This window comes from Salvelinus alpinus, chromosome 11 (genome assembly GCF_045679555.1).
Source record: "Salvelinus alpinus chromosome 11, SLU_Salpinus.1, whole genome shotgun sequence".
In the NCBI taxonomy this organism is placed as follows: Eukaryota; Metazoa; Chordata; class Actinopteri; order Salmoniformes; family Salmonidae; genus Salvelinus; species Salvelinus alpinus.
Genome location: NC_092096.1, coordinates 60,858,103 through 60,885,579, shown reverse-complemented (window position 1 = coordinate 60,885,579; position 27,477 = coordinate 60,858,103). Strand labels below are relative to the sequence as shown.

The window sequence follows — 27,477 nt, the reverse complement described above, 5'->3', positions numbered from 1 at the left end:
AACAGTCACAAGGACCGACTGTGAGATTGAGTGCAATTTAACTGCGTCTTTGTAGCCACTATGTTGCGCAAATTTTACAATAAAGTAGGCATATCTACAGTATTTCTATTCTGTTGATATGTTCAAACTGAGTTGATGGAGAATAAATATTTCAACATAGTAAAATACAATGGTTTGGTAGCCTATCTTGTAAAGTCCAGTGGTTCCCAAACTGTGAGGTGCATCCCAAGAGGATACGCAAATATAACAAATATATACAGTACCAGTCAAAAGTTTGGACACACCTACTCATTCCAGGTATTTTCTTTATTTTCACTATTTTCTACATTGTAGAATAATAGTGAAGAAATCAAAACTATGAAGTAACACATATGGAATCATGTAGTAACCAAAAAAGTGTTAAACAAATAAAAATATATTTTATATTTGAGATTCATCAAAGTAGCCACCCTTTGCCTTGATGACAGCTTTGCACACGCTTGGCATTCTCTCAACCAGTTTCATGAGGTAATCACCTGGAATGCATTTCATTTAACAGGTGTGCCTTCTTAAAAGTTAATTTGCGGAATTTCTTTCCTTCTTAATGAGTTTGAGCCAATCAGTTGTGTTGTGACAAGGTAGTGGTGGTATACAGAAGATAGCCCTATTTAGTAAAAGACCAAGTCTATATTATCGCAAGAACAGCTCAAATAAGCAAACAGAAACGACAGTCCATCATTACTTTAAGACATAAAGGTCAGTCTTAGAAATTTTCTTCAAGTGAAATCGCAAACACCATCAAGCACTATGATGAAACTGGCTTTCATGAGGACCGCCACAGGAAAGGAAGACCCAGAGTTACATCTGCTGCAGACACATCTCAACACGTGTCTGCAGCAGATGTATGTTCAGAGGAGACTGCATTGAATCAGGCCTTCATGGTCGAATTGCTGCAAAGAAACCACTACTAAAGGACACCAATAAGAAGAAGAGACTTGCTTGGGCCAAGAAACATGAGTAATGGACATTAGACTGGTGGAAATCTGTCCTTTGGTCTGATGAGTCCAAATTTGAGATTTTTGGTTCCAATTGCATTGTCTTTGTGCGATGCAGAGTAGGTGAACGGATGATCTCTACATGTGTGGTTCCCACCGTGAAACATGGAGGCGGAGGTGTGATGGTGTGGGGGGTGCTTTGCTGGTGAAACTGTCTGTGATTTATTTAGAATTCAAGGCACACTTAACCAGCCTGGCTACCACAGCATTTTGCAGTGATACGCCATTCCATCTAGTTTGCGTTTAGTGGGACTATCATTTGTTCTTCAACAAGACAATGACCCAACACACCTACAGGCTGTGTAAGGGCTACTTGACCAAGATTCCATATGTGTTATTTCATAGTTTTGATGTCTTCACTATTATTCTACAATGTAGAAAATAGTAAACATAAATAAAAACCCTTGAATGTGTAGGTGTGTCCAAACTTTTGACTGGTACTGTATATATTTTTTAAGGAACTCAGTCCGGCTTTCAACTTACTCTCGAAAGTTGTAATAATAGAATGCACAAGGTGCAATTTTTAAATTGGGTGTGTATCACCAGTTTTCCTCTTGCCCTGTCAGTCATTGCATACCTTAGAGAGCTATTTATAACTTGTCAGAAATGTCCAGATCAACTAGCCTATGTCAGCTAACATTTTTAGCTAAGTTGTTTAGCCCATAGATTTTGTAGTCATGGCAAAATGTATAGAATTGCAAGAAAATTTGCTTTAAAACTGCAATATTTTTCTGCACCACATATCAAAATGTGTATAATTGCAGGAAATAAGCTTTAAACCTGCAAAAATGTCTCTCCGCCAACAAGAAGGGTGTGAACAGTTTGTGTCATGAACAGCGCTTGTGCCCATAGAAATAGACAATGCTGGAAGGGGGGCCTGAGTGAAACATTTTGGGAATCACTGTTAAAAGCTACAGAACTCGCCCACTTGGGCACGGACGTCCATTCAACGTCTATTCCCTGTTGGTTCAACGTCATTTCATTGAAATGATGTGGAAACAACATTGATTCAACCAGTGTATGCCCAGTTGGAGGCCAGTGGTCTACCGGCATGTGGTTTCATTATTTTGTTCCTTAAACAATTTGTCCATAAAAAGGCCAATTGCCTGTAAACTATATTTAGTTTGTTGTACATGTAGGCTATGTATACTGAACAAAACTATCAATGCAACATGTAAGTGAGCATTTCTCCTTTGCCAAGACAATCCATCCACCTGTCAGGTGTGGCATATCAAGAAGCTGATTAAACAGCATGATCATTACACAGGTGCTGGGAACAATAAAAGGCCACTCTAAAATGTGCAGTTTTGTCACACAACACAATGTCACAGATGTGTCGATTTTGAGGGAGTGTGCAATTGGCATGCTGACTGCAGGAATGTCCACCAGAGCTGTTGCCAGATAATTTAATGTTCATTTCTCTACCATAAGCCGCCTCCAACGTTTTTTTAGAGAATTTGGCAGTACGTCCAACCGGCCTCACAACCTCAGACCAGATGTAACCACGCCAGCCCAGGTCCTCCACATCCGGTTTCTTTACCTGCGGGATCATCTGAGACCAGCACCCAGACAGCTGATGAAACTGAGGGATATTTCTGTCTGTAATAAAGCCTTTTTACAGACAATTTTGATTGACTGGCGCTGGCCCCCCAGTGGCTGTGCCCCTGCCCAGTCATGTGAAATCCATAGATTAGGGCCTGATGAATGTATTTCAATTGACTATGTCCTTATATGAACTGTAACTCAGTAAAATCATTGAAATTGTTGCATGTTGCTTTTATATTTTTGTTCAGTATATATAACACAGATTGGTAACCTATACTGTCTTGGATAGAGGTAAAGGATAAAGTCACCAGTGCCACAGTGTACACCTTTATACTGGTGAACTATTCCCGGCATTTGGATCATGCAGCGCGCCATGTGGCCAGAGGGAGGCACCAAAAGCCAAATTTGGAATCGACAGTTGACCCATCGCCCTCTAGAGTCTCCAAAATCTCTCGTGGACAGACTACATAAACATAATGGCACCGTTAATCGAGCATCTGACCAATTACGCGAGACTTTCAGTTCTCAACTCCAAGAGAATCAAGAATCGCATTGCAGGAGTAATAAAAACAAGCCAGTCATTTCAATCAAATAAATTCTCCCATTTTGAAGTGATTTACATATAGACTACTGAGATGTTTTATATGTGAAAATAAATCCTCAAACATTATAAGCATTACACAATGAATTAAGAAATTCCCTTTCCTGAAATATGGCCATGGCTAATCATCATTATGCATAGGCCTTTATTGGATTTCATCAATAGGTTCATTTGGCTATTTCTGCATACTTGTTATTGATCTATAACACACAGACACTAGCAGACACCTATTTTGATTAGTCCTACATGTTCTTAGCTGTGTTATTACCATTGAACCCGTGGCATTGTAGGCCTATAGTATACGTCTACAGTGTTTTCCCAGTACAAAACACCTTCGGGCAGAGAGACCCGGGAACGTGCATTCCGCTGGCTGTGAGTCGGTGGCGGTGTTCATGTGGTGCCTGCCAGGGACTGTGGCATCAGTAAGCAGTGGAGAGAGAGTGCTGTTTGAGAGCACCACCCACTACAGAAATGGCGGAGGGGGAATTGGACGTAGACTCGCTGATCGCCCGACTATTAGAGGGTGAGTGTATCATAGTTTTTCTATTTTTTAAATCACATTTCAAATCAGGGGGCTGGCCATTGCGTTGCGGTCTAAAACACTGTCCTTGCAGTGGAGGCCCTGGTTCGAGGGAAGGAGAGACCGGGGTGTAATCGCTAGCCAAACAGTTGCTAAAACGAGTGTTTCTATTGGACAAATTCAGGAAGGTCCTTCCGCGTTTCGTTCCGTTTGATTTCGTTTAAGAAACGTTTTGCAACAGAATTGGCATAACGAATAAGCCCCGGGAGTTTAAGGTATAGGTTTAGCCGTAGTGAAAGGATACTTAAACATTTTGGAAATGAAAACCTTTATCTATTTCCCCAGAGTTAGATGAACTCGTGGATACCATTGTTATGTCTCTGCATGCAGTTTGAAAAAACGTTGCTGTTAGCACAATTGTCTCTGTTTGCGGTTTAAAGGAAGTTACTAACTAGAGTTATCGCAATGACTTGAAGTTTAAGGTAACTCATATAAAATGTATTTGTCACGTGCTTTATAAACAACAGGTGTAGACTAATAGTGAAATGCAGTGCCAGCTCTAGCCTTTTGGGGACCCTAAGCAAGTTTTGGTTGGAGGGCCCCCCATCTCACTGCAAAACAGGTCAGGGCCACTGGGCATGTGCCCTTCATGCCCGGTCGGTATTCGGCCACGATTACTTCAAGTTTAGATAGCTCGCTAGACTAACTACCGATCAAAAAATGGTTAGCTAATTGAGTGGCTGTCAGCGAAAAAAGGGAGGGGGGTTTGGGTCGGGGCCCCCTAGTGGCCTGGGGCCCTAAGCGACCGTTTATGTTGCTAATACCCTGGTGAAATGCTTACTTACAGTCCTTCCCAACTATGCAGAGATTATTATTATTTTTAAATAGTAGAAAAATATAGAATAATTATAACACTAGGAATAAATACAAAATGAATAACGATAACTTGGCTATATACACGGGGTACCAGTAACAATTCGATGTGCAGGGGTATGAGGTAGTTGAGGTACATACAGTATGTGTATATATAATGTAGGTAGGGATAAAGTGACTAGGCAACGGGATAGATAATAAACAGTAACAGCAGCATATGTGATGAGTCAAAAAGGGTCAATGCAGATATTCCTGGTAGATATTGGTTAACTATTTAACTACCTACACTGAATAAAAATATAAGGAATGTCCACCAGAGCTGTTGCCAGATCATTTCATGTTAATTTCTCTACCATAAGCCGCCTTCAAAGTCGTTTTAGAGAGTTTGGCAGTATGTCCAACTGGCCTCACAACTGCAGACCACATGTATGGCGTTGTGTGGGCGAGTGGTTTGTGAACAGAGTGCCCATGGTGGTGGTGGAGTTATGGTATGAGCAGGCATAAGCTATCGACAAAGAACGCAATTGCATTTTATCGATGACAATTTGAATGCACAAAAATATAATGAAGAGATCCTGAGGCCCATTTCTTTTTTTAAAGGTATCCGTGACCAACAGATATGTCTGAATTCCCAGTCATTTGAAATCCATAGATTAGTGCCTAATTGGTTTGACTTAAATTGGCTGATTTCCTCCAAATGAACTCAGTAAAATCAATGAAATTGTTGCATTTATATTTTTGTTAAGTATATTTAGCAGTCTTAATACTTGGGGTAGAAGCTGTTCAGGGTCCTGTTGGTTCCAGACTTCGTGCATTGGTACCGCTTGCTGTGCCTGCTAGCAAATACCATAGTCTTCTAGTCATTGTGCTAACGCTAGCTAGCATTGGCTCGCGAAACTAACTTCCTTCATACTGGATGCAGAGACATAAACATGGTATCCATGAGTTCATCTAACTCCCGAAGTATACCAATCCCCCATTTCTGCCAACTATATTGACACTCGGTGCTGCTAAAATAACGTCCTTTGAAACTGTTACAATCTGACAAAATATGAGTTTTGTTGCTTCAATGTTTACAAAGTGGCAAAACTCTAAAGTGTTGGTTTGGAATTATACTGTTATTGGTAGGCTGAATGAAAGGATGTAGGCCTAGGCTATTTTAGGAAAAACTGAGTATTGGGTCAATTACCTCTTTAGGCTACTCACGGATAATTAGAGGTGGAACCACAATCAATCGATCTCGATATCGATTTGTTTTGATGTGCAGAAATGTGAACAAGTCTAACCTACATAATTAGGTAAGTTAGTATTTTTCTTAAGTAGCCTGTCTACTATAGGTAAAGCATAACATATAAGCATACACTTGATTGAATATATATGATCATATAATGAGATACTCCTACAGTTTATAGTAACTAGATGGATGTAGAGTGAAGACAATTGTTGGACTTTCCAACTTGATTTACCAATTCATCTGTTGCAAAGAACCCTTCAACAAATGCTTGCCTTTATCACCATATAGGCCAATGCTAATACTGCACTGCAGTTACTGAGTCAGTTGCCTATTGGCATTATGTCACTTAGGCTGCGTTTACAGAGGCAGCCTAATTCTGATCTTTTGCCACTAATTGGTCTTATGACAAATCAGATAAGCTCTTTTGGCAAGAATTGGGCAACATTTCATAATTGGAATGCCTGTGTAAAGGTAGCCTTAGAGGACAGAAAGTTGGGAAATTACCATATACAGTGGGGAGAACAAGTATTTGATACACTGACAATTTTGCAGGTTTTCCTACTTACAAAGCATGTAGAGGTCTGTAATTTTTATCATAGGTACACTTCAACTGTGAGAGAAGGAATCTAAAACAAAAATCCAGAAAATCACATTGTATGATTTTTAAGTAATTAATTTGCATTTTATTGCATGACATAAGTATTTGATACATCAGAAAAGCAGAACTGAATATTTGGTACAGAAACCTTAGTTTGCAATTACAGAGATCATACGTTTCCTGTAGTTCTTGACCAGGTTTGCACACACTGCAGCAGGGATTTTGGCCCACTCCTCCATACAGACCTTCTCCAGATCCTTCAGGTTTCGGGGCTGTCGCTGGGCAATACGGACTTTCGGCTCCCTCCAAAGATTTTCTATTGGGTTCAGGTCTGGAGACTGGCTAGGCCACTCCAGGACCTTGAGATGCTTCTTACGGAGCCACTCCTTAGTTGCCCTGGCTGTGTGTTTCGGGTTGTTGTCATGCTGGAAGACCCAGCCACGACCCATCTTCAATGCTCTTACTGAGGGAAGGAGGTTGTTGGTCAAGATCTCGCGATACATGGCCCCATCCATCCTCCCCTCAATACGGTGCAGTCGTCCTGTCCCCTTTGCAGAAAAGCATCCCCAAAGAATGATGTTTCCACCTCCATGCTTCACGGTTGGGATGGTGTTCTTGGGGTTGTACTCATCCTTCTATTCCTCCAAACACGGCGAGTGGAGTTTAGAGCAAAAAGCTATATTTTTGTCTCATCAGACCACATGACCTTCTCCCATTCCTCCTCTGGATCATCCAGATGGTCATTGGCAAACTTCAGACGGGCCTGGACATGCGCTGGCTTGAGCAGGGGGACCTTGCGTGCGCTGCAGGATTTTAATCCATGACGGCGTAGTGTGTTACTAATGGTTTTCTTTGAGACTGTGGTCCCAGCTCTCTTCAGGTCATTGACCAGGTCCTGCCGTGTAGTTCTGGGCTGATCCCTCACATTCCTCATGATCATTGATGCCCCACGAGGTGAGATCTTGCATGGAGCCCCAGACCGAGGGTGATTGACCGTCATCTTGAACTTCTTCCATTTTCTAATAATTGTGCCAACAGTTGTTGCCTTCTCACCAAGCTGCTTGGCTATTGTCCTGTAGCCCATCCCAGCCTTGTACAGGTCTACAATTTATCCCTGATGTCCTTACACAGCTCTCTGGTCTTGGCCATTGTGGAGAGGTTGGAGTCTGTTTGATTAAGTGTGTGGACAGGTGTCTTTTATACAGGTAACGAGTTCAAACAGGTGCAGTTAATACAGGTAATGAGTGGAGAACAGGAGGGCTTCTTAAAGAAAAACTAACAGGTCTGTGAGAGCCGGAATTCTTACTGGTTGGTAGGTGATCAAATACTTATGTCGTGCAATAAAATGCAAATTAATTACTTAAAAATCATACAATGTGATTTTCTGGATTTCTGTTTTAGATTCCGTCTCTCACAGTTGAAGTGTACCTATGATAAAAATGACAGACCTCTACATGCTTTGTAAGTAGGAAAACCTGCAAAATCGGCAGTGTATCAAATACTTGTTCTCCCCACTGTATATACACTCCCACTCACTACCGTTCAAAAGTTTGGGGTCACTTAGAAATGTCCTTGTTTTTGAAAGAAAAGCTAAAAAAATGTTTTCCCTTTAAAGTAACATCAAATTGTTCAGAAATACAGTGTAGACATTGTAACTGTTGTAAATGACTATTGTAGCTGGAAAAGGCTGATTTTTAATGGAATATCTACATAGGCGTACAGAGGCCCATTATCAGCAACCATCACTCCTGTGTTCCAATGGCACGTTGTGTTAGCTAATCCAAGTTTATCATTTTAAAAGACTAATTGATCATTAGAAAACCCTTTTGCAATTATGTTAGCACAGCTGAAAACTGTTGTTCTGATTAAAGAAGCAATAGAACTGGCCTTCTTTAGACTAGTTGAGTATGAAGGCTATTCCATGCGAGAAATTGCCATGAAACTGAAGATCTCGTACAACGCTGTGTACTACTCCCTTCACAGAACAGTGCAAACTGGCACTAACCAGAATAGAAAGAGGAGTGGGAGGCCCCGGTGCACAACTGAGCAAGAGGACAAGTACATTAGAGTGTCTAGTTTGAGAAACAGACGCCTCACAAGTCATCAACTGTCAGCTTCATTAAATAGTACCCGCAAAACATCAGTCTCAACGTCAACAGTGAAGAGGCGACTCCGGGATGCTGGCCTTCTAGGCAGAGTTGCAAAGAAAAAGCCATATCTAGTTTCTGTGTTGTTTTTTTCCCCCATCTTAATCTTTTATTTTAATTGGCCAGTCTGAGATATGGCTTTTTCTTTGCAACTCTGTCTATGTCCTGGGAAATTTTCTTCACACTTACAACCTCATGCTAATCGGTGGACGGGACACCAATCCCAAATAAGTTTTAATAAGCTTCTTGATATGCCACACCTGTCAGGTGGATGGATTATCTTGGCAAAGGATACATGCTCACTAAAAGGAATTTAATCAAATTTGTGCACAACATTTTAGAGAAATAAGCTTTTTGTGCGTGTGGAAAATTTCTGGCATCTTTTATTTCAGCACTTTACAGCGTTTTACATTTCTATTTAGTGTAGTAATCATAAGGAATTCAAGGAGTGCTCTGCTCCGCTTCTAGTATGGCAATTATGTTGTACCAGCCACAGAGACATGTACAGGCTGCTCTGTTCACAAGTAGGCACTTTCACGCTGTAAGGTACATTGTAAGTGCACTGAGTTTAGGTCTCAGCCATTTGGAAAATGCCTGTTTGTTCTGAAGTAGGCTACATTTAGAATTTTGGCAGTTTTCTCCTAAAGTTTAAGACGGTGTACTTGGCAACAAAAATCTGTTATTCTGAGATCTTGTATTATTAATGAGACATAGAACTACGAGTGTAAAGGGTTATGTGCTCCTGATCCTGTAGGTAACCTATTGTTGTGCCCACACAGCCAGTTACGAGTAGAGTTAGCTGGGCATGATGTCTCACGGAAGCACACAGGTTTTCCAGATGGGTGAGGCTACAGTATGTGCTCTTAGGAACGAAAGTCAAACTCAAAAACATTGTTCTTCCTGTGTGTTCTGTAAATGGACCGAAGTAGTGATGGACAAACGTTGAATATATACACACCAGCAGACACGCATACGATGAAACCGACAGACCCCATGTTATGGATATGCCAATATAATCATCTTTGGCTTGGTTTGAAGTTGAGACAGTGTCCCACAGAGAGAGTGTGAGACAGTAGTGGAGAAGATGGATATTTGCCGAGCCAATTGTGCCTCAGACTGAACCAGAGGTAATCTGAGACCTCCACAGCACTGAGGAAACTCGGAGGGGGAAATTGGCCGGATCTGGTGAGCGCGCGTGTTAGCAGGAAGAATGTTATGGAGCTGCTGCTGGCCCACTTTCTCTGCTGGCAGCAAAAACACAGAACACTCAAGCCTTAGTTAGGGGTGCAGTCAGAAAGTCAGGCCATTGATAGAACCCCCTCATCTCTCTCTCTCACACACACACACACACACACACACACACCCACACACACACACACACACACACACCCACACACACACACACACACACACACATGCTCCAGTTGGTCTGTTCATTGTTATAAGCTAGCTGCTCTCACGTCTCAATCATATGTCAAAATATAATCAATGTATTTGTCACATGCTTCTGTAAACAACAGGTGTACGCTGTCAGTGAAATACTTACTTACGGGTCCTTTTTCCAACAATGTAGAGTTAAAGATGAACAAAAAAGAGAAATAATAGCACGAGGAATAAATACACACTGAAAAAACGAGTAAAAATGGCTATTTACAGGGAGTACCAGCACCGAGCCGATGTGCAGGGGTACGAGGTAATTGAGGAATATATGTACATTGTAACGTGTGCGCTGGGAATCGGGAGTGAATACATTTAATGAATGAACAAAACATAATGCAAAACAAGAAACACGAACAACGCACAGACATGAAATTGAAACAGAAGCAATAATGCCTGGGGAAGGAACCAAAGGGAGTGACACATATGGTAGGTGATGGAATCCAGGTGTGTCATTATGCGCTGATGCGCGTAACGATGGTGACAGGTGTGCGACATAAGCAGCCTGGTGACCTAGAGGCCAGAGAGGGAGCACACATGACAGTACCCCCTCCCCGATGTGTGGCTCCAGCCGCAGGATGCTGACCAAAATGACGATCCTGGGGATCAGGAGCGGATCGGTCACATTTCTGAGGCGCAGGAACATGTCGATCCGGCTGAGGAGCGGGAGCATGGCGACCTAGAGCGCCAGAGAGAGAGCATACGTGACAGTACCCCCTCCCCGGCACGCGGCTCCAGCCGCAGGACGCCATCCAAAGGGACGATCCCTGGGATCAGGAGCGGACCGGTTGCCTCTGCTGAGGCGCAGAAACCTGACGAACTGGCTGAAGCGTGAGAGCCCGACGATCCGGCCGAAAACTCCACGGTTGCTTCGGCCTAGGCACAGGAACCTGTACACCCAGCCGAGGCATGGGAGTCCGTCGAGCCAGCCGAGGCATGGGAGCCCGTCGAGCCAGCCGAGGCATGGGAGCCCGTCGAGCCAGCCGAGGCATGGGAGCCCGTCGAGCCAGCCGAGGCATGGGAGCCCGTCGAGCCAGCCGAGGCATGGGAGCCCGTCGAGCCAGCCGAGGCATGGGAGCCCGTCGAGCCAGCCGAGGCATGGAAGTCCGACAAACCGACTGAGGCCTCCCAGGTAACTCCGGTTCAGACACCCGGACCCGACATCACCTCCAACACAAAAATAAATAAATAACTCCCTGATGCTTCCATTAGGTGAGGTGTTATTCTGTAACGTGTGCGCTGGGAGTCAGGAAGCAAGTTCAGGGAGTGAATACGTTTAATGAATGAACGAAACATAATACAAAACAAGAAACACGAACAATGCACAGACATGAAACAGACACAATAACGCCTGGGGAAGGAGGTGTGCGCCATAACGAGCAGCTTGGTGACCTAGAGGTCAGAGAGGGAGGACACGTGACATACATATAGGTAGGGCTGACTAGGCAATCGATGTACATACAGTGCCTTCAGAATGCATTCATACCCCTTGACTTATTCCAAATTTTGTTGTTACTACCTGAATTCAAATAGATTAAATTAATTTGATCACCCATCTCCACTCAATACCCCATAATAACAAAATGAAAACATGGTTTTAGACATTTATTGAAAATGAAATAGAGAAATATCTAATTTACATACAGTACCAGTCAAAAGTTTGGACACACCTACTTATTCAAGTTTTTTTTAGATTCTTCTACTATTTTCTACATTGTAGAATAATAGTGAAGACATGAAAACTATGAAATAACACATATGGAGTCATGTAGTTACCAAAAAAGTGTTAAACAAATTATTTTAGATTCTATATTTTAGATTCCCACATATGCTGAGCATTTGTTGGCTGCTTTTCCTTCACTCTGCGGACCAACTCATTCCAAACCATCTCAATTGAGTTGAGGTCGGGTGATTGTGGAGGCCAGGTCATCTGATGCAGCACCATCACTCTCCTTCTTGGTCAAATAGCCCTTACACAGGCTGGAGGCGTGTTGGGTCATTGTCCTGTTGAAAAACAAATGATAGCCCCACTAAGCGCAAACCAGATGGGATGGCGTATCACTGCAGAATGCTGTGGTAGCCATGCTGGTTAAGTGTGCCTTGAATTCTAAATAAATCACTGACCGTGTCACCAGCAAAGCACCCCCACACCATCACACCTCCTCCTCCATGCTTCATGGTGGGAACCACACATGCGGAGATCATCCGTTCACCTACTCTGCGTCTCACAGAGACTCTTCTTATTATTGGTGTACTTTAGTGGTGGTTTCTTTGCAGCAATTCGACCATGAAGGCCTGATTCATGCAGTCTCCTCTGAACAGTTTATGTTGAGATGTGTCTGTTACTTGAACTCTTAGAAGCATTTATTTGGGCTGCAATCTGAGGTGCAGTTAACTCTAATTAAACGTATCCTCTGCAGCAGAGATAATTCTGGGTCTTCCTTCCCAGTGGCGGTCCTCATGAAAGCCAGTTTCATCATAGCGCTTGATGGTTTTTGCGACTGCATTTGGAAGAAAGTTCCTGAAATTTTCTGGATTTACTGACCTTCATGTCTTAAAGTAATGATGGACTGTCGTTTCTCTTTGCTTATTTTAGCTGTTCTTGACATACAGTTGAAGTCAGAAGTTTACAAACACTTAGGTTGGAGTCATTGAAACTAGTTTTTCAACCACTACACACATTTCCTGTTAACAAACTATAGTTTTGGCAAGTCGGTTAGGACATCTAGCTTGTGCATGACACAAGTACATTTTCCAACAATTGTTTACAGACAGATTATTTCACTTATAATTCACTGTATCACAATTCCAGTGGGTCAGAAGTTTACATACACTAAGTTGACTGTGCCTTTAAACAGCTTGGAAAATTCCAGAAAACTATGTCATGGCCTCTGATAGGCATATTGACATAATTTGAGTCACTTAGAGGTCTATCTGTGGATGTATTTCAAGGCCTACCTTCAAACTCAGTGCCTATTTGCTTGACATCATGGGACAATCAAAAGAAATCAGCCAACACCTCAGAAAAAAAATTGTAGACCTCCACAATTCTGGTTCATCCTTGGGAGCAATTTCCAAATGCCTGAAGGTACCACGTTCATCTGTACAAACAATAGTACGCTAGTATAAACAACATGGGACCACGCAGGTGTCATACCGCTCAGGAAGGAGACGCGTTCTGTCTCCTAGAGATGAACGTACTTTGGTGCGAAAAGTGCAAATCAATCCCAGAACAACAGCAAAGGACCTTGTGAAGACGCTGGAGGAAACGGGTACAAAAGTATCTATATCCACAGTAAAACAAGTCCTATATCGACATAACCTGAAAGGCCGCTCAGCAAAACTGCCATAAAAAAGCCAGACTACGGTTTGCAACTGCACATGAGGACAAAGATCGTACTTTTTGGAGAAATGTCCTCTGGTCTGATGAAACAAAATAAGCACTGTTTGGCCATAATGACCATCGTTATGCTTGGAGGAAAAAGGGGGAGGCTTGCAAGCCGATGAACACCATCCCAACCGTGAAGCACGGGTGTAGCAGCATCATGTTGTGGGGGTGCCTTGCTGCAGGAGGGACTGATGCACTTCACAAAATAGATGGCATCATGAAAAAGGAAAATTATGTGGATATGTTGAAGCAACATCTCAAGACATCAGTCGGGAAGTTAAAGTCTTAAATGGGTCTTCCAAGTGGACAATGACCCCAAGCATACTTCCAAAGTTGTGGCAAAATGGCTTAAGGACAAGAAAGTCAAGGTATTGGAGTGGCCATCACAAAGCCCTGACCTCAATCCTATAGAAAATTTGTGGGCAGAACTGAAAAAGCGTGTGCGACCAAGGAGGCCTACAAACCTGACTCTGTTACACCAGCTCTGTCAGGAGGAATGGGCCAAAATTCACCCAAATTATTGTGGCAAGCTTGTGGAAGGCTACCCAAAACATTTGACCCAAGTTAAACAATTTAAAGGCAATGCTACCACATACACTCAATTAGTATGTAAACTTCTGACCCACTGGGAATGTGATGAAAGAAATAAAAGCTGAAATAAATCATTCTCTCCACTATTATTCTGACATTACACGTTCTTAAAATAAAGTGGTGATCCTAACTGATCTAAGACAGGGAATTTTTACTAGGATTAAATGTCAGGAATTGTGAAAAACTGAGTTTAAATGTATTTGGCTAAGGTGTATGTAAACTTCCGACTTCAACTGTAATTAGGACTTGGTCTTTTACCAAATAGGGCTATCTTCTGTATACCAACCTTACCTTGTCACAACACAACTGATTGGCTCAAACGCATTAAATTCCACAAATTAACTTTTAACAATGCACACCTGTTAATTGAAATGCATTCCAGGTGACTACCTCATGAAGCTGGTTGAGAGAATTCCAAGAGTGTGCAAAGCTGTTTTGATGTCTTCACTATTATTCTACACCGTAGGAAAAAAAAGAAAACCCCTTGAATGAGTAGGTGTGTCCAAACTTTTGACTGGTGCTGTTACATATTCACACTCCTGAGTCAATACTTTGTAAAAGCACCTTTGGCAGAGATTACAGCTGTAAGTCTCTGTGTAAGTCTCAAAAGTGTTTTTCCACACCTGGATTTTGCAACATAACATATGATTATTTTCTAAATTCTTCAAGCTTTTTCAAATTGGTTATTAATCATTGCTGGACAACCATTTTCAGGTCTTGCCATAGATTTTCAAGTAGATTTAAGTCAAAACTATAACTCAGCCACTCAGGAGCATTCACTGTCTTCTTGGTAAGCAACTCCAGTGTAAAATTGTCTTTGTGTTTTAGGTTATTGTCCTGCTGAAAGGTGAATTCATGTCCTAGTGTCTGGTGGAAAGCACACTGAACCAGGTTTACCTCTAGGAATTAGCCTTTTCTTAGCTCCATTCCATGTATTTTGTATCCCGAAAAACTCCCCAGTCCATACCGATTACAGGCATACCCATAACATGATGCAGCCACCCCTATGCTTGAAAATATGGAGAGTGGTGCTCAGTAATTTGTTGCATTGGATTTGCCCCAAACACAATCCTTTGTTTTCATGACACATTTTTTTGTAGTATTACTTTAGTGCCTTGTTGCAAACAGGATGCATGTTTTGGAATACAGGCTTCCTTCTTTTCACTCTGTCATTTAGGTTAGTATTGTGGAGTAACTACAATGTTGTTGATCCTTCCTCAGTTTTCTCCTATCCTCAGTTTTCTCCTTTCACAGCTATTCAACTCTGTAACTGTTTTAAAGTCATGGTGAAATCTCTGAGTGGTTTCTTTCCTCTCCGGCAACTGAGTTAGGAAGAACGCCTGCATCTTTGTAGTGACTGGGTGAATTGATACATCATCCAAAGTGTAATTAATAACTTCACCATGCTCAAAGGGATATTCAATGTCTGCTTTTTATATTTTTTACTCATTTACCAATAGGTGCCTTTCTTTGCGAGGCATTGGAAAACCTCCCTGGTCTTTGTGGTTGAATCGGTGTTTGAAATGTACTGCTCAACTGAGGGACCTTACAGAACTGAATTTGTGGGGTACAGAGATGAGGTAGTCATTAAACACTATTATTGGAACTTTTTATGTGACTTAAGCTAATTTTTACTCCTGAATGTATTTAGGATTGCCATAACAAAGGGCTTGAATACCTATTGACTCAACATTGTGTGTAGACCAGTGACTCGCTACTCCATTTCCTTTAGTCCACGATCAGCTCCTTTGTCTTGCTGATGTTGAGGGAGAGGTTGTTGTCCTGGCACCACACTGCCAGGTCTCTGAACTCCTCCCTATAGGCTGCCACATCATCATTGGTGATCAGTCCTACCACCGGTGTGTCATCAGCAAACTTGATGATGGTGTTGGAGTCATGCACGACCACACAGTGTTAGGTGAACAGGCAGTACAGGAGCGAACTAAGCACACACCCCGGAGGGGCCCCCTTGTTGATGGTCAGTGTGACGGATGTGTTGTTGCCTACCCTCACCGCCTGGGGTTGCCCTTCAGGAAGTCCAGGATCCAGTTGCAGAGGGAGGTGTTCAGTCATGGGGTCCTGAACATGGTGATGAGCTTGGAGGGGAATATGGTGTTGAATGCTGAGCTGTAGTTAATGAACAGCATTCTTACATAGGTTTTCCTTTTGTCCAGGTGGGTGAGGGCAGTGTGGAGTGCAATAGAGATTGTGTCATCTGTGGATCTGTTGCGGCGGTATGCGAATTGGAGTGTGTCCAGGGAGTCTGGGATGATGGTGTTGATGTGAGCCATGACGAGCCTTTCAAAGTATTTCTTGGCTATAGATGTGAGTGCTACAGGGTGATAGTCATTTAGGCAGGTTACCTTGCCGTTCTTGGGCACGGGGACTATGGTGGTCTGCTTGAAAGAAGTTGGTATTACAGGCCGGGTCAGTGAAGACACTTGCCAGCTGGTTAGCACATGCTCTGAGTACACGTCCTGATATTCCGTCTGCAAATGTTAACCTGTAACCTTTTTAATGCAGTGGGCTAAATCAGGGTCACACAGAGTGTTTCTTGGTAGTCTGAAACAAATCTGCATTGAAACAAAAGTATACACCTCACACACATGGTTATGGGCTTAAAAAAATAAGAAACTTGTACCATGTCAGATATAGAGTTGAAATGTATTCCGTTTTCAGTTTGCATCCCAATATTACACGTTATATACGTCACAGAGGACTGAAATATAACATAACCGTTTGACATAGAAACACTGGATTTTTAGAGTGTTTTTGAACTAATGTTTATTAATTATGAAAAATATTAACATTCCACCCATGAGGCCACTAGATCATTTAACTGCAGGAAAGGCTACAGGTATTACTCCCATCAGCTACAGACAGGCAGATCACACAGCTCTACGCTCTCATGCATGGTTCAGTGTTGCTTGCCTCGAAGCGGGTATAGAAAGCATTTAGCTTGCCTGGTAGGCTCGCGACGCTGGGCAGCCTGCAGCTGGGTTTCCCTTTGTAATCCGTGATAGTTTGCAAGCCCTGCCACATCCGTCGAGCGTCAGAGGCGGCCTAGTAGGATTCTAATCTTAGTCCTGTATTGACGCTCTGGCTGATGTCTCGTCGTAGCAGGATTTCTTATAAGCATCCGGGTTAGTGTCCTGCTCCTTGCAACCGGTAGCCCTTGCCGTTAGCTCAGTGTGGATGTTGCCTGTATTTCATTTTTTATTTCACCTTTATTTAACCAGGTAAGCTAGTTGAGAACAAGTTCTCATTTACAACTGCGACCTGGCCAAGATAAAGCAAAGCAGTGCGACAGAAACAACAACACGTGGAATAAACAACCGTACAGTCAATAACCCAATAGAAAAAAAATTCAGTCTAAATACAGTGTGTGCAAATGGCATGATGTAAGGCAATAAATAGGCCATAGTCTCAAAGTAATTACAATTTAGCAGATTAACACTGGCGTGATAGATGAGCAGATGATGATGAGCAGATGATGGTGTGTAAGTAGTGATACTGGTGTGCAAAAGAGCAGCAAAGTAAATAAAAACAATATGGGGATGAGGTAGGTAGATTGGGTGGGCTATTTACAAATGGAATATGTACAGCTGCAGCGATCGGTTAGCTGCTCAGATAGCTGATGTTTAAAGTTAGTGAGGGAAATGTAAGTCTCCAGCTTCAGCGATTTTTGCAATTCGTTCCAGTCACTGGCAGCAGAGAACTGGAAGGAAAGGCGGCTAAAGGGGGTGTTGGCTTTGGGGATGACCAGTGAGATATGCCTGCTGTAGCGCGTGCTACGGGTGGGTGTTGTTATCATGACCATTGAGCTGAGATAAGGCGGAGCTTTACCTAGCAAAAACTTATAGATGACCTGGAGCCAGTGGGTCTGGCGACGAATATGTAGCGAGGGCCAGCCGACTAGAGCATACAGGTCGCAGTGGTGGGTGGTGTAAGGCGCTTTGGTAACAAAACGGACGGTACTGTGATAGACTACATCCAATTTGCTGAGTAGAGTTTTGGAAGCTATTTTGTAGATGACATCGCCGAAGTCGGGGATCGGTAGGGTAGTCAGTTTTACACGGGTAAGTTTGGCAGCGTGAGTGAAGGAGCCTTTGTTGCGAAGTAGAAAGCCGATTCTAGATTTGATTTTGGATTGGAGATGTTTGATATGAGTCTAGAAGGAGAGTTTACATTCTAGCCAGACACCTAGGTATTTGTAGTTATCCACGTATTCTAGGTCAGAACCATCCAGAGTAGTGATGCTAGTCGGGCGGGCGGGTGCGGGCGGGCGGGTGCGTGCAGCGAACGGTTGAAAAGCATGCATTTGGTTTTACTAGCGTTTTAAGAGCAGTTGGAGGCCACGGAAGGAGTGTTGTATGGCAATGAAGCTCGTTTGGAGGTTAGTTAACACAGTGTCCAAAGAAGGGCCAGATTTATACAGAATGGTGTCGTCTGCGTTGAGGTGGATCAGGGAATCACCCACAGCAAGAGCGACATTGTTGATATATACAGAGAAAAGAGTTCGCCCGAGAATTGAACCATGTGGTACCCCCATAGAGACTGCCAGAGGTCCGGACAACAGGCCCTCCGATTTGACACACTGAACTCTGTCTGCGAAGTAGTTGTTGAACCAGGCGAGGCAGTCATTTGAGAAACCAAGGCTATTGAGTCTGCCGATAGGAATACAGTGATTGACAGAGTCGAAAGCCTTGGCCAGGTCGATGAAGACGGCTGTACAGTACTGTCTTTTATCGATGGCGGTTATGATATCGTTTAGTACCTTGAGCGTGGCTGAGTTGCACCCATGACCAGCTCGGAAACCAGAATGCACAGCGGAGAAGGTACGGTGGGATTCGAAATGGTCAGTGATCTGTTTATTAACTTGGATTTCAAAGACTTTAGAAAGGCAGGGCAGGATGGATATAGGTCTATAACAGTTTGGGTCTAGAGTGTCAGCCCCTTTGAAGAGGGGGATGACCGCGGCAGCTTTCCAATCTTTAGGGATCTCGGACGATACGAAAGATAGGTTGAACAGACTGGTAATAGGGGTTGCAACAATGGCGGCGGATAATTTTAGAAAGAGGTTCCAGATTGTCTAGCCCAGCTGATTTTTACGGGTCCAGGTTTTGCAGCTCTTTCAGAACATCTGCGATCTGGATTTGGGTGAAGGAGAAGCTGGGGAGGCTTGGGAAAGTAGCTTAGGGGGGTGCGGAGCTGTTGACTGGGGTTGGGGCTGCCAAGAGGAAAGCATGGCCAGCTGTAGAGAAATGCTTATTGAAATTATCATGGATTTATCAGTGGTGACCGTGTTACCTAGCCTCAGGAGGTGGAGGTGCTCTTGTTCTCCATGGACTTTACAGTGTCCCAAAACTTTTGGGATTTAGAGCTACAGGATGCAAATATCTGTTTGAAAAAGCTAGCCTTTGCTATCTGACTGTGTGTATTGGTTCCTGACTTCCCTGAACAGTTGCATATCGCGGGAACTATTCGATGCTATTGCAGTCTGCCACAGGATGTTTTTGTGCTGGTCAAGGGCAGTCAGGTCTGGAGTGAACCAAGGGCTATATCTGTTCTTAGTTCTACATTTTTTAAAAGGGGCATGCTTATTTAAGATAGTGAGGAAATTACTTTTAAAGAATGACCAGGCATCCTCGACTGACGGGATGAGGTCAATAACCTTCCAGGATACCCGGCCCAGGTCGATTAGAAAGGCCTGCTCGCAGAAGTGTTTTAGGGAGCGTTTGACAGTTATGAGGGGTGGTCGTTTGACCGCGGACCCATAGCGGATGCAGGCAATGAAGCAGTGATCGCTGAGATCCTGAGTGAAAACAGCAGAGGTGTATTTGGAGGGCAAGTTGGTCAGGATAATATCTACGGATTTAGGGTTGTACCTGGTGGTTTCCTTGATAATTTGTGTGAGATTGAGGGCATCTAGCTTAGATTGTAGGACTGCTGGGGTGTTGAGCATATCCCAGTTTAGGTCACCTAACAGAACGAACTCTGAAGATAAATGGGGGGCAATCAATTCACATATGGTGTCCAGGGCACAGCTGGGAGCTGAGGGGGTTCTATAACAGGCGGCAACAGTGAGAGACTTATTTCTGGAGAGATTCATTTTTAAAATTAGAATCTCGAACTGTTTGGGCATAGACCTGGAAAGTATGACAGAACTTTGCAAGCTATCTCTGCAGTAGATTGCAACTCCTCCCCCTTTGGCAGTTCTATCTTGACGGAAAATGTTGTAGTTGGGTATGGAAATCTCCAAATTTTGGTGGCCTTCCTAAGCCAGGATTCAGACACGGCAAGGACATCAGGGTTGGCGGAATGTGCTAAAGCAGTGAGTAAAACAAACTTAGGGAGGAGGCTTCTGATGTTAACATGCATGAAACCAAGGCCTTTTCGATTACAAAAGTCAACAAATGAGTGCCTGGGGACACGCAGGGCATGGGTTAGCATCCACATCACCCGAGGAACAGAGGAGGAATAGGATGAGGGTACGGCTAAAGGCTAGCAAAACTGGTCGTCTAGTGCGTTGGGGACAGAGAATAAAAGGAGCAGATTTCTGGGCGTGGTAGAATAGATTCAGGGAATAATGTGCAACTAGGGGTATGGTGGGGTGCGGGTACAGTGGAGGTAAGCCCAGGCACTGAGTGATGATAAGAGAGGTTGCATCTCTGGACACGCTGGTTATACTGAGTGAGGTCACCGCATGTGTGGGAGGTGGGACAAAGGAGGTATCTGAGGCATGTACAGTGGGACTAGGGGCTCCGCAGTAAACAAACAAAGATAACTATCCTAAACAACAGTATACAAGGCATATTGACATTTGAGTGAGACATAAAGCGAGGCATAAAGCTATCACAGGTGTTGATTGGGAGAACTAGCTAAGACAACAACGGGTAAGACAACAACAGCTAATCAGCTAAGACAACAACAACAGGTAAAATGGCGATGAATGGGCAGAGAGGGTCGGTTAACTAAACACAGGGCCTGAGTTCGGGGCTAGGGCGACAGATAAACAAAGGTAAACAAAGTGGAGTACCGTGATAAATGAACAGTCCTGCAGGCATCAGCTATGTAGCCAAGTGATCATAAGGTCCAGTGTACAGCAATAGATGGAACAGGGAAGCCACGGGGTAGTTGTTGCTACGCTAGCACGCGGGAGACACGGCGTTTAAAGTTAGCAGGCTGGGGTAGATAGAAGCGTCTGCTCCGACGTCCGGCAAAGGCCAGTTGAAGGCACAGCAGATGGAATTACGTCTGCGGACCAGTCGTGGTGGTACGGCGGGGCGCCGTGTCGACGAAGGGACCGGGCCAGATGGCGAAAGAGGTATTGTAGTTGTGGTCATTTGGTTTGCTAGCCGGGAGATGCGCCTGGCTCCGGGCTAGCGTCGGGGCTGCGTCACTCAGTGGCAGCTAGCTAGCTGTGATGATCAATGGTCCAGGCTTTACGGCAGGAATCCGGCGTTGTAGTGGAGAAAAACAGTCAGAGGCTGGCAGGTATTATCCAGGCTAAAAAACGGCTGGTGCCCGAGCAGAGGGTAAAGGCTGCTAGCAGTGACTAACAATGACTAAATAGCTAGTAGCTAATTAGCTGGCTAGCTTCTGATGAAAGTTTTGGCTATAAGGTCTAAAAAAAAATTGCGGATCCGTGTCACATTGAGTGAGGCGGATTACCGGAAGGTATATTTAATTAAAAAATGGAGAAAGAGATTGAAAAATAAATTGGAATATATACAAAAAAGACTAAAAATACAAAAAGTAAAGGAGAGGACGACAAACCACGTCTGCACTGCTATGCCATCTTGGGGGGGGGGGAATAAAATGGCTTCTGGTTGGGGTATGTACTTAAGGTCAATGTGGGGGACGACGTTGTAGATGCACTTATTAATGAAGCCGGTATAAACCAGTATATACAAATGTATAGAATTTATTACACGAGACAAAATTCACAAATTCTACAGCAAGTGTAAAACTAACAATGACTCAATAATCCATGCCTTCTAGGAATGCTATAAAGTCCAAAAGTTATTGGCAGAGTTAAAAAGTTGGCTGTCAGAAGTATTACAATGTAAATGTACTTTTAATCCACCTGTCTGCATATTTCAAGACATGGCTTATGAGGGTGCAGTGAGATGAGATACCCGATGGGTTGGACGATACTTTTCCCGTCAATCATCTTGAAAATACATAAAACTTGAAATCAACCAATCCTCCATCAAATGGAAAGGTCAAATTATTTTATTATCTAAATGTTATAAGTGCGTTGGTGACGTAGACAAACAAAATGGTGCAGGTTGAGGCCATGCAGGCGATGGAGATAGGTTGGTCTGGGCAGGGGTGACGTTGTCGATGTCTGTGTGTGTCTGTATGTTGTCATTTGTATGTGTATGTTTTGTATTGTTCAAAAAATATATAATAAAATACAATCTTACAAAAAACATTTATGAAGCCGGTGACTGATGTCGTAAACTCCTCAATGTTAACAGATGAATCCCCGAACATATTCCAGTCTGTGGTAGCGAACCAGTCCTGTAGTTTAGCATCCACTTCATCTTACCACTTCTGTATTGAGCGCATCACTGGTACATCACTCCCCCCCCCCCCCCCCCCCACTGATCCCTCATTAAATGTCAACAGATGCAGCTGTCACCCTCTGAGTAATTACCAACATGCCCCTATGGTGGCACGCGCACACACACACACATGCATGGCAGCAGCATACTGTATATTTGTGGTTATTGTCTCTCATGGTTCACTATAACTCACTATGGATCTATTTCTCCTTTGTCTTTCATTCACACGCATGCGCACCTCACTCACTCACTCACTAAACACACGCACACACACACACACACACACACACACACACACACACACAGGGCCAGCTCCACGAATAAGCAACTGGAAAATAAATAAATGAACAGAATCAAAACCGAGAACGAAAGTGATCTATATTGTTCCGGAACAGAACTGTTATTTTAAAAGCATGGGAACTGGTTAATAGTGTTCTTTTACATTCCGTGCATTTTTTTACAGACTCGCTCTATACAAAATTCTTGCAACCAATAGAATGGTATATATATGGGGGATACAACCTTCCCAGCTCTGCAGATTTTGCTGCGAAGTGACAGAGTCATTAGATTTATTTTGGTACTGTCCATATATAGCTTGTTTTTGGTCACAGGTCCAAGTATGGCTGAAGAATTGCAACATTTACCTGGAGCTAACATTGCAGATAGCAATACAAGGTGATTTGAAAAGTCATAGTCAATCAATCAATAATATAATATTTTTAGCAAAAATGTTTACCTTTAATTTACAATCTGTAGAAACTATGAGAATTGAAAGGTTCAGAACCTTTGTGAACCATCACCGCACAGTTGAAAAATATATGAAATCCAATATGGATGGTTTTAAGAGATAGATGGGAGGGGTTGAATGTAGCTGAAGGGTGGGACCAATTACAAGAAGATAACAAATGTCAAATTTACTGTGTCCGTATATGGCAAATAGAAATCCAATATGGATGGTGTTAAGAAATAGATTGGAAAGGTTGAGGGTAAAGGAAGTACAGGAATAAAAACAAACAAAATATAACTATTGTAAAATAGATTGTGTCTGTAAAATGTATATAGTATGTATAGGCTGGAAGTAGAAGGCCAAGTGGTGTTATTCATTAGTTTACTCCAATTAGGGGAGGGGTGGTAGGGTTAGTGGAAAATAATAAAGGAAAATATATATTTTTAAGATTTTGGACACACCTACTCACTCCAGGGTTTTTGTTTATTTGTACTATTTTCTACAGTGTAGAATAATAGGGAAGACAATCTACTATGAAATAACACATATGGAATCATGTAGCAACCAAAAAAGTGTTAAACAAATCTAAATATATTTTATATTTGAGATTCTTCAAAGTAGCCGCCCTTTGCCTTGATGACAGCTTTGCACACTATTGGCATTCTCTCAACCAGCTCATGAGGTAGTCACCTGGAATGCATTTCAATTACCCAGTGTGCCTTGTTAATTTGTGAAATTTCTTTCCTTAATGCATTTGAGCCAATCAGTTGTGTTGTGACGAGGTAGGTTTTGGTATACAGAAGATAGCACTATTTGGTAAAAGACCAAGTTCATATTATGTCAAGAACGGCTCAAATAAGCAAATAGAAACATCATTACTTTAAGACATGAAGGTCAGTCAATCTGGAACATTTCAAGAACTTTAAAAGTTTCTTCAAGTGCAGTCACAAAAACCATCAAGCGCTATGATAAAACTGTCTCTCATGAGAACCGCCACAGGAAAGGATGACCCAGAGTTACCTCTGCTGCAGAGGATAAGTTCATTAGAGTTACCAGCCTCAAATTGCAGCCCAAATAAATTCTTCACAAAGTTCAAGTAACAGACATATCTCAACATCAACTGTTCAGAGGAGACCGCGTTAAATCTGGCCTTCATGGTCGAATTGCTGCAAATAAACCACTACTTAAAGGACACCAATAATAAGAAGAGACTTGCTTGGGCCACGAAACACAAGCAATGGACATTAGACTGTTGGAAATCTGTCCTGTGGTATGATGAGTCCAGATTTGAGATTTTTCGTTTCAACCGCCATGTCTTTGTGAGACGCAGAGTAGGTGAACGGATGATCTCCGCATGTGTGGTTCCCACCGTGAAGCATGGAGGAGGTGGTGTGGGGGTGCTTTGCTGGTGACACTGTCAGTGATTTATTTAGAATCCAATGCACACTTAACCAGCATGGCTACCACAGAATTCTGCAGTGATATGCCATCCCATCTGGTTTGCGCTTAGTGGGACTATCATTTGTTTTTCAACAGGACAATGACCCAACACACCTCCAGGCTGTGTAAGGGCTATCTGATCAAGAAGGAGAGTGATGGAGTGCTGCCTTAGATGACCTGGCCTCCACAATCACCCAACCTCAACACAATTGAGATGGTTTGGGATGAGTTGGACCACAGAGTGAAGGAAAAGCAGCCAACAAGTGCTCAGCATTTGTGGGAACTCATTCAAGACTGTTGGAAAAGCATTCCAGGTGAAGCTGGTTGAGAGAATGCCAAGAGTGTGCAAAGCTGTCAAGGAAAAGGGTGGCTACTTTGAAGAATATAAAATATATTTCTTTAACACTTTTTTTGTTTACTACATGATTCCATATGTTATTTCATAGTTTTGATGTCTTCACTATTATTCTACAATGTAGAAAATAATTAAATATAAAGAAAAACCCTTGAATGAGTAGGTTTGTCCAAACTTTTGACTGGTACTCTATGTCATAACAACAAAATGCCCAGCTCTTCAAGCCAAGCATCCTCGTCCAGCCTCTCTCGCGCTCTCCCAACTCGTAAGATTTCAGTCGCATCTCGCGCCCTACACTCGTCTGTCCAATGGATGTAAATAGCTTGCCCGCAATATAGCAAGCTTCTCTATCCGCACTGATTGGTGAAGTAATTTAATGTTAAGCTAACTATAAAAAAATAAATGATATCAAAGTTTTAAAAACGGAACAGAAAGGAACAGTATAAACGTAACTTTTTACGAACTGGTTCAGAACATTATTTTGCTAGTTAGAACAGTGGAACGGAACCAAAAAAAATGGTTCTGTTCAGAATGAAACGATTGGAAAATGATTTCAGTTATATATCTATCTACATTTATATCTAAAAACACTCTGAGCGCATCGGACATGAAACGAAACACCAATATAAATGTAACAACAGAACAAAATAGATAAATACGTTTGTGGAATATTCTTTCTCGGGTGCCTTTATATTATAGGATAGACACATGATTTCTAGCTGCACCAATCAAGGCAGTGGCAAAAACTTAAGTTTGCACCTGCTATTTTAATTTGCTCAGGCAGCCAAGTGTAGGCTTGGCTGACAAAGATGATCTATTATATTTCTCAGCTCTATCGTAACTCGTGAAGAGGAAGAACTTTGCAGGTGTTTCTGATTAATGAACAATGCCATGCCGGTGGGTGGTAACATTCAAATAAAACCTAGCCCTGAAAAGAAACGTAGACTGAAAAGTATTAGCACGTCATATCATAGTTCCCCTATGGCACACGGCATTGGCATGGAAAATATCTTAAGTTACCACTTCAGATTTCCGACTTCAAACCCAAATATATCTATGACTTATTAACTTAAATCGTTGTACAACATCATGGGTAAGCCATGGACATTGTCTTTCAACTAATAATAAGTGCATTTCTGCCATTATGGGTGTTTTAAAACTACTAAATGTTTCTCCACCCCATGGCAAAATAGGTAGAATTTCAGGAAATTAGCTGTACAACTGCTAAAAAATGTATCTCTGCCCCATGGCAAAATTTGTAGAATTGCAGCAAATTTGTTATAAAATGTATTTTTTCTCTGCTCCATGGCAAAAATAACTTTAAAATTTACGTTTTTGTCTCCGCCATCAAGAGAGGGGCCACTAAAATGTTTTACCGCGAGGTGGCAAACTGGTGGTAGGCAGGAGCAGGGGAAGCCTGTCTTTCTACTACATAGCTGCCTAGTAATCTAGTGACACAAGTTTATAGTCTGCTTTCCTTCCCGTTTTATGACTGGAGTTTTCCTGATCAGAAATTACTTCTGGCCCTATTGTGTCGAGGTAAAGAAAGCCACGGTAGCATTGTGCAGGTAACTGCCAAAATAACCAAAACACTTGAGTAAATGAAGGATAGAAATTGAAAAAAGTAGAATATTGATAGAATATTGAAAAAAAGTGCTTCCACAACAGGAGTGGTTCCTGAGTTAATTAAGCAGTTAACATCCCATCATGCTTAGGGTCATGCATAAATATGCTGCGCAGGCCATTATTTTGGCTACCATGGCTATGCCCTCTTAGGATGACAATGCCCCCATCCACAGGGCACGAGGGGTCACTGAATGGTTTGATGAGCATGAAAATGATTTAAGCTATATGCCATGGCCTTCTGTCATCAGATCTCAATCCACTTGTGGGAGATTATGGAGTGGCACCTGAGACAGCATTTTCCACCACCATTGACAAAACACCAAATGATGGAATTTCTCACTGAAGGATGGTGTGTTGTCGCATCACTCCAACATAGTTCCAGACACTTGTAGAATCTATGTCAAGGTTCATTGAAGCTGTTCTGGCTCGTGTTGGACCAACTCCCTATTAAGACACTTTATGTTGGTGTTTCCTTACCTGTAACGCCATGCTTTCTAAGATAAGCTTATTTGCTATGTGTCTGTCTGTCCGTCTGTGCGTGCGTCTTCCTGTGTGATGAATTGTTTATATCAGTCCCATGCCTGTGGTCTGTCATGGCCACTCACACAAGAACAGAGGTTGTTTGACATTTGTTCCATCTCTTTTACTGTCTGTCCGTCCCTAAGCCACTGGCCTCTGACAGTATAGTACCCTCTTCTTCATACTGTACATATACAATACATTATCTTGCCACTGTGTTCTATCTGTGTATTTTGGAGGGGGGCTGGCTTTGTACAGGAATTGTGGGA

The 27,477-nt window shown here is 42.7% G+C and overlaps 1 protein-coding gene across 1 annotated transcript in view; it reads left to right on the top strand.

The window, feature by feature from the left end:
* Positions 1-3,535: 3,535 nt before the first annotated feature.
* LOC139534607 (serine/threonine-protein phosphatase PP1-beta catalytic subunit-like) overlaps positions 3,536-27,477 on the top strand; it is a 40,156-nt gene continuing 16,214 nt past the window's right edge. The window contains exon 1 of the mRNA XM_071333875.1: positions 3,536-3,703. Within this exon, the coding sequence (XP_071189976.1) occupies positions 3,652-3,703 (52 nt within the window). The 5' untranslated portion in view covers positions 3,536-3,651. The remainder of the gene's footprint in view (positions 3,704-27,477) is intronic.